The sequence below is a fragment of the Solenopsis invicta genome, chromosome 8 (assembly GCF_016802725.1).
Source record: "Solenopsis invicta isolate M01_SB chromosome 8, UNIL_Sinv_3.0, whole genome shotgun sequence".
Lineage (NCBI taxonomy): Eukaryota > Metazoa > Arthropoda > Insecta > Hymenoptera > Formicidae > Solenopsis > Solenopsis invicta.
Genome location: NC_052671.1, coordinates 13,104,880 through 13,112,734, shown reverse-complemented (window position 1 = coordinate 13,112,734; position 7,855 = coordinate 13,104,880). Strand labels below are relative to the sequence as shown.

The 7,855-nt window shown below is 29.3% G+C and overlaps 1 protein-coding gene across 3 annotated transcripts; it reads right to left on the bottom strand.

The window, feature by feature from the left end:
- Nucleotides 1–1,640: 1,640 nt before the first annotated feature.
- LOC105200672 (protein yellow) lies at nucleotides 1,641–7,336 on the bottom strand. 3 transcript variants are annotated; one of them, XM_026137715.2, is made up of 4 exons: nucleotides 7,182–7,332; nucleotides 5,106–5,227; nucleotides 2,682–3,550; nucleotides 1,641–2,353 (listed from the first exon to the last, which is right to left on the bottom strand). In XM_026137715.2, the coding sequence occupies exons 3-4, from the start codon at nucleotides 3,449–3,451 to the stop codon at nucleotides 1,834–1,836; spliced, it is 1,290 nt and encodes a 429-aa protein (XP_025993500.1). In that variant the 5' UTR covers nucleotides 3,452–3,550; nucleotides 5,106–5,227; nucleotides 7,182–7,332; the 3' UTR covers nucleotides 1,641–1,833. The 3 variants fall into 3 exon arrangements, with proteins under 3 accessions (XP_025993500.1, XP_025993499.1, XP_025993501.1); XM_026137714.2 differs by lacking the exon at nucleotides 5,106–5,227 and having other exon boundaries at nucleotides 7,182–7,336; XM_026137716.2 differs by lacking the exons at nucleotides 5,106–5,227; nucleotides 7,182–7,332 and adding an exon at nucleotides 4,864–5,079.
- Between the last annotated feature and the right edge of the window lie 519 nt (nucleotides 7,337–7,855).

Genomic DNA, 7,855 nt, shown 5'->3' with positions numbered 1-7,855 from the left:
CTCAACTTGTGTGTGTTTGTAGTTCTATGTCAGACGAACAAAATGACGTATGTGTCAAATTAATACGCTGCATATTTTTCGCTGGCACCATCTCTTAGTGAAATCGGAAAAAACTTATGCATACACCTGGTAATTTAGCTACTGTGTTCAGTATTTTAAAAGAATCATGCGCTAAATGTTCTAACTAAAGCATTCAAAGACTTATATAATTTGTGGTTTGATGAAAAAAGAAATAAAACACAATATTTAATCTCCGAAGATCATAATACTGGATTAATTTAATTCTCATCAATTTTCATTAGCTGCCGTTTAAAAAAATTCTAGATAGAATTATGCATTTTAGAATATATATTCTCATTATAAAAGAATAACAGTTAAACCGACGTCATGTTTAAAAAAGTTCTTAAAGGATATAAATATCGGAAAAAACACGTTTCGCATAAATGTCTCCAATTTTTTATTTTTCAAAATTTTAAACTAAAAATTTATGTTAATACCTTTAAAATATGTTACTATATTTAATAAAAAAAATTTCATAGTAAATTTTTGAAAAAAGGTTTTATTTTACAGGTATTTATCTTATTAAAAATTGGCAATTTTTGAGTAGAAAAAATAGTACATTTATCTAGAGAAATTGAATTTATTATTAAAAAACTAATACAAAAAATTTGTTTAATGTTAAATGATAATGGAAGTTAAAAAAAGTAAAATTTTATAAATTTATTTGGATTTGCGGCAATTGTTACATAAATGTGATAAGCATTGCACATCGAGCGTAAACAGGAGGAACATGAACTATAATAAACGTCTAAATACAATAAGATTGTAAAATACAATAGTTATAGTAATTAAAAAAGTTTTAATGACTTACAGTGTTACTTAAATGTTAAAGAAACGTTTGGACGTTTCAACCTCAATTTTCTCAAAAATCTGAGATAGAACATTTTTATTTATGGATTCGGATTTAGCGTATCAAAATTTACAGGAAACTATTTTTTTTCCTAACAGTAGAAAAAAAAGTAATTTTGTAGAACTGTGTAATGTGTACTTAATACATTTTGTAGCGATTTCTTATAAAAATGATTCATAGCAGATTGTTACAAGTTTTTATTACATTAAATAGACGCGCTGCTGCCAATAATTCTTCAGATCCTCTTTACTCATTTCTTCTGATATTTCTTTTAAGAATATACTTTGGGTGTAAACCATGTTTTTAATAAGTGGTAATTTCAAAAGTAAACTTTATTTAATGCTGGGCCTTATTCGGTTCAGATATCTTCTATGTAATTTATATCAGATAATAGTACAAAAATATATCTAAAATTTAACTTTTTAAATCATATAAAAAAAATTTGATCTTGAAGCAATGGTATCCCAGCAAACACAGTTGTATAACAGCAATGTTAATAGAATAAAATCGGAAGTAACACGCAATATAACATGCGCGTTACATAATAGTTGTATCATATTTGTTATACAGGAGTCATATTAATAATTCAGTTTCATAACAGTTATATTATTAAAATAAAATGTTTGTTAAACTTAATAAATAGCAGTTATATGACTGTTATAAGTTATGATGTTGCAATATCAAGAATTCAATTTTACATAACTATAATATTGCTAGAATGTAAAAATTCGTTATATAACGTGACACACAAATTATATAACTATTATTTTCTGTGTTTACTGGGATGAGAGTAATTATTTACATTTATAAATAAACCGTAAAAACACATTTAAAAGTTAATGTGATCGATTGTTTTAACGTAGATTCGTAAATTCTTTGTATACGTAACGTATATAACTTTAATTGGATTTTAGTATAAACAATTACTTTGCGATAAGTATTAAAATGGTAGGCAACAGCGTGGCGAAAGCAATTCTAACAGAATCAGCACCGGCGGGATTAGGTAATTCAGGCGCCGTGCCATTTTCGTAATATTGATAACTTTTAACACCTACGTGTAATCGAATGAGACGATAGTTGGGCTCGTTGATATCAACATGACCGTTTAAGAAGTTTTGCAGCATATTGCTAACGCACCAAAAATATCCGTCTTCATCAAAAGCGAAGCTATCGGGCCACTGTGTCAGTTCATGATCGCGCCATATAACTCGTTGACCAATGGTAAAGGATGTTGTATTCTTGGTATCCCACATGGCAATGGCATCGTCAGCTAATAGACCGAAGTAAAGCACGCCAGTGGACGACATTGCCATGCCATCCGTTTGAGAAGACTTCCGTCCAAGTTCCCATACGTATCCATCAATAGTCGTCGCGTTGTACTTCAGAGCGGATGTCGAAATTGAATACAGATGGAAAGAAGACAAAGGCGAATAATAGACTTGCCTAAAACAAAAAAATTGTTTGTTAAATCTTACATAAAATTTTGTCATAGGAGAATGTTGAGTTTGAATATACAACGCCAATGATAGAGCATTTTAAATAATTTGAATTGTACTACAAGAACTTTTTTCATAAAGTGTATACAGAACGTAAATTAAGTTTATCATTTAATTATGAGTGAGAGAGTGATTTCATTTGTAAATGTGCTCTTAAAACAAAAACAGAAAATATGAAGAAACTTTATAATAAAAAGGATATTTGGTACCGATAGTTTTGGAAAAGGAAATCGATTTTATCTTGTACAGAAAAAAAAACATTAATCTGAGAATACCTGTTGCTACTGCTTGCTGGAGAAAGTGCTATGCCGTCCACGTGTATTGGTTTGATTACGTACTTATTTCCTACCATGAATTTAACTGCCTCTGATTTGGCTTTCATAGAGTTGTGTCGAACTTTCCAGGAATTGTTATCCTTTAAGGAGTATACAATGATGCCAGGATCGGTGTCGCTAGTGTCAGTGATATATGCCATACCGCCGTCCTCATGATCAAGAACAATATCATTGAGATACACATTTTTGCGACTAGTTACATTCTCAGGAAATTCATAAGTACGAAGAATCTTGCCATTATCCTCAAGGTCGAGAATAACAAGGCGCGGCGAGCAATCGGCTTTGGATTTTCTCAAAGACGTGGGGCGACCAGTATCGAGTACCCACATGCGACCCTTAGGATCAATCTCTATGCTATGCACTAATTGGAATGCGTCACAATTACCCAATTTTTGCATGTCCCAGTTGGGGAAGGCTTCCAACTTGGGCGCTATTATCCCGTTGATCGGTTTTGACGATGTAACGCCCAGCGTTACCGGTATGCCGTCATCCCATCGTGGTAATGTTAGATACATTTTACCCTTCCAAAATTTTACAGTGGTAATGAAGATGTTTGCCGGTATGTAACCGTTGTTCTTTAAATCAAATTCGTGTTCTTCTTCCGTCGGCCATTGGAAGTCAATCGACTTCCATTCAAATATCTTTAGAAACTGCTCATGGCATAACGTTACAGTGATTAGAAAGGCTAATAGCATCAATCGTTCCACCATTATTTAAATCGATGATCTTTGATATGGAGCGAATATCACTAAAGTTATCTTTCCTCTCTTCCTTGTTCACAGATCCAATGTTAAGCACCGCGCTTGTTTCTAAAAATGTAATAAGATGAATTGACATATAAAAACTTCGGCAATATACATATACATATATGGAGCATTCCCTGTGAAAGGGGTCCACCTAATTATATCCATTTTTTAAAATCTGAATAAATTCTCAAAAATATTTCAATACATGTAGAATATCGTACCATAAAGCAAATTTTGGGATCGCAATGGAATTTTCTCGAAAACTAATGTTTTTTCCAATACAAAATTATAATTTCAGCCAAAAGCTAGATAATATCAATTTTTATTGGTCAATTATTTAATACTACGTAAATAATATATTTTTAATAAATAACTATAGAATAAATAAATAGTTAAGTAAATTCTCTTTATATTCTTTAGACTTATTTATTTCGTAACAAAACGCAAAAATTTCACAACTATTTTTGATTTTATAGTTATTTGTTAAAAATATATTATTTATGGAGTATTAAATAATTGACCAATACAAACTGATATTAGGTATCTAGCTTTTGGCTGAAATTATAATTTTACATTGAAAGAATATTCCTTGAGAAGTTCCCATTGCAATCCCAAAATTTGCTTTATGGTACGATATTCTACATGTATTAAAGTATTTTTGAGAACTTTTTTAGATTTTTTAAAATAAATATAATTGTTCATTTCTTTATTTAAAACTATAAAATTAATTTTTTTAATACTATTAAATTTTTCTCATTAAAATTAACGTTTTTATCTGAAAGTATGGGAAAAATCCTAAAAATGTCATCATGTTTCTCAATCATGTTTCTAAAAATTTTAGCTACAAATGTTAAAAAACGAAAACTTTCTTGTTTTCATTTAAACGATAGCCATTAATATCTTTGATGCAAAATATATAATACTTATTTTTTTATCATCAATTTTATACAATATGTCCACTGACATGTTTTCATTATCATTTTAAAAATCCCAAATAGTTTATTTTTAGGTGGACCCTTTTCATGTGGAATACCCCATGTATGTGTATATATATATATATACACATACATGGGGTATTCCACATGAAAAGGGTCCACCTATATATATATATATATATTGCCGACGTTTTTATTAGTACATACAGAATGTACACTTGCAAGTTAATACATTCTTATGTATTATATGTATTAATTTCATTTAATTTCTTTTATGAATACAGGACTCAGGTCGAGACGCAGAAGAAAAAAAGTGTTCCAAATAGTGCCGGTCTCTCCTGAGTCTTCTATGTCTCTTGAGTCCTGTATAAAAGAAATTAAATGAAATTAGTAATTATAGAAATTAAGTGTAAAATATATAATTAACAAGAAACGGCATACCGGTCGAAAGCAGTTCTTAATGCTCAACATTTTTCTATGTGAATTTACAAACATTTACAATATTCTTCAAACTGCGCACCGAATTGTTTTTTTTGGACTGAAAACACAGACTTTTAAGAAGAACCTCGAATGTAATATCACAAAATTGCTAATCAATTTAATTATTTTTTATGCTTGTACGCGTCTCTGCTGTCTCCCTTAATCCAGAAAAACTAAAAAGAAATTATTGCAAAAAATATTACCTTGATTAAGATAGTTGGGTGATCCAGGTTCAAACCCTGGTTGCGTATGTCGTCAGGATATGCTCAAAATATTCGTATAACATCTTTATAAAATATCATTTTTTGTATGTTTCTAGGATAAGCTAAAAATATTATAAATACACTTTGCTACCTATGCTTATTTTTTAATAAAAATTTTTTTTAATTTAATTAAATTATTGTATCATATTGACCTTTTTTTATTTGTTATTTAAACGAATAACAGAAAAGTTATTCCAGATGCTATTTGGCATTTGTAAAAATCATTAATAAATGATAATTATATATATATATATATTTTATATAAATAATATGTTTCAATTATATGTTTTATCTTTTCAGTACCAGATATTTGATACTCATATTCTTAATCTAGCAGTAATATACATGTGTTAACACAAAGTGTTCTCAGATTACTGAGAATCAGAAGTTACAAAAGTCAAGCAAAGATTACGACTTAAATGGGTGACTGCTTCAAAATTAACGAAAAAAGTTCCTGAGAGAGGAATGTATTTTCATTACAAAAATTTTTTTTTAAATGTTACAAAAATAAGGTACTTGAGCCAAATAAGGCCCAGTACTAATTAAGGCAAATTTACCATTTAAAACGCGCTTTATGTTTGAAATATATGCTTAAAAGATATGTCATAGGAAGTAGATAAAGAGAGACTAGGGAATTAATACCGGTAGCAACACGTTTATTCAGTGCAACAAAAGCTTGTAATGAAGTGGGTAAATCAAACGTTTTTATATAAAAAATTTTTTGTAAATTTAATAAGTATACATTGCATTATTTTATAATTTATTACAACATATTACAATATTATTCAATTTTATAATTATAGAAAAAAAACAAATATATATGTATATATCAATTTTTTGGAATAAGTATACTTTTTTATAAATAAAGTATTATTAATTAAGGCCCATTTATACATTTATTGTTATAACCATTGCTATTTGTTTATTGTATATGTGGCTAGCAACAGAGAATAACATTTTTCAATGACGCTGACTTTTCATAAGCTAAAATTGCACTAAAATAGCCAGAATTTCTTAAAGTTAAAATATTAATTATAGACAAAATTAAAAATAATTATGATGTTTTACATTAAAATAGATCTTACAGGATTTCATATTTGTGATTAATAATCGTATTTGTAAATAATAATTTTAACAGTGAGTTGGAAAGTAATATTTAATTCTTTTGTTACTTTTAATTTATTTTTAATTCAGAACTTATTAAAAGCACAAGAATTTAATAACGCCCAATTTCAGGGTTTATAAACATTTCTTTTTTGTTTATTTAAAAATGTTTTATATAGATGATAATTTTATTTTAGCGAGTGGTTGAAATAAACATTTTATTCTTATTTAGTTTATTTCAATATCTTTGTAAATAAAATTTATAAAAAATAAAATAAGTTAGGTGGGCCTTATTTGGCTCGGGTATCTCGGGTATTGTTTTTGCTGTGAATGAAGATTCTGTACGTATGATATTCAGCGAGTTTTTAAATTTATCAATTGATCAATCGATCATGCGCAAATGCTTTACAAAACAAAATTTACACATAATGCAATTGATCAATCGATGAATTAAAAAACTCGCTTTTACTATAGATGTTATACGTATTATATACTGCAAGGTATTTTCAGTGTATATTTCAAATCACTGTAGAGCGCAAATAGGAACTTGTACAGTACATGTGAAGTATATCATAGCATATCAAATGTTTTAAAAATATCAGTTATCCACTTTTATGATATTCTTAAAACATTCTTAGAATATTGTTCTGTTACGAAAATGTAATTTTTTATTTCAATCTACGATAATTTAAAATTTTGTTTTTTTAATATATAAAACAATGCATAAAAAAATAAATGCGACTTCATGTAATGCTAAACAAATATCAGTTTATAAAGTTTGTTAATTACGAGTTAAATCTTTATTCTTTGTATTTCTTTTTGTATAGGAATCTATGAAAAAGAATTATAAAATCGTAGAGAATATTACAAAGAGCAGCGCATAATCGGAACAAGTTGCCAGGCTTTGCTTACATCTCAATGAAGTTTATTTTCGTACGCAGGTCGACCGCGTGTGCCAAGATTCGTATATATAAGTGCAATGTGTTAACGAATGATCACGCAACGACGATCGTGATTTGACTGAAGAGAGACGCGCGACGCAACGACATCGTTACTACCATCTCTACTACCATCATCGCCGCTACTGCTGCCGCTGCGCGTCGCCTCCACCGACGACGATGTTTTGAGAAATGTCGCTTCCACTCTCACTCATTTAAAAACTATAATCAAAGTCTGGCAAACGCGTAAATGCGATTGTCCATTTTTCGTTAAAATTATGTGAAAGAGAAAGACATAGGTATGCCATCTCATAGCTGTAAAGCAAGATAGCATATGCCTTTCTCTCTCGCATAATTTTGACGAAAAATATCGGACAATCGCGTTTGCCAGACTTTGATTAGGGTCATTACACTCATTCATTCAAAGTGTATTTATACGGCCGAAGGCGAGGGGAAGATATCTAACATCGAGCTTATGCAAATGATAAGTGATAAACAGTAATTAATTTATATATATATATATATATATAAATTTTGTCCCAGTCAAAGGATTCCAACCGCTACTATATATAACGCTGCAATAAGCCAATCAAGGAAGAGAACGTACGGTCTTCTTTGATTGGGTGAGAGTCTTTTGACCACGTTGCG

Bases quoted from the DNA above. Each gene is read 5' to 3' on its own strand.
- LOC105200672 (XM_026137714.2), bottom strand. From the start codon at position 3,451: ATGGTGGAACGATTGATGCTATTAGCCTTTCTAATCACTGTAACGTTA. The intron at 2,354-2,681 runs GTATTCTCAGAT...TTTTTGTTTTAG, and splicing joins CCAGCAAGCAGTAGCAACAG to GCAAGTCTATTATTCGCCTT.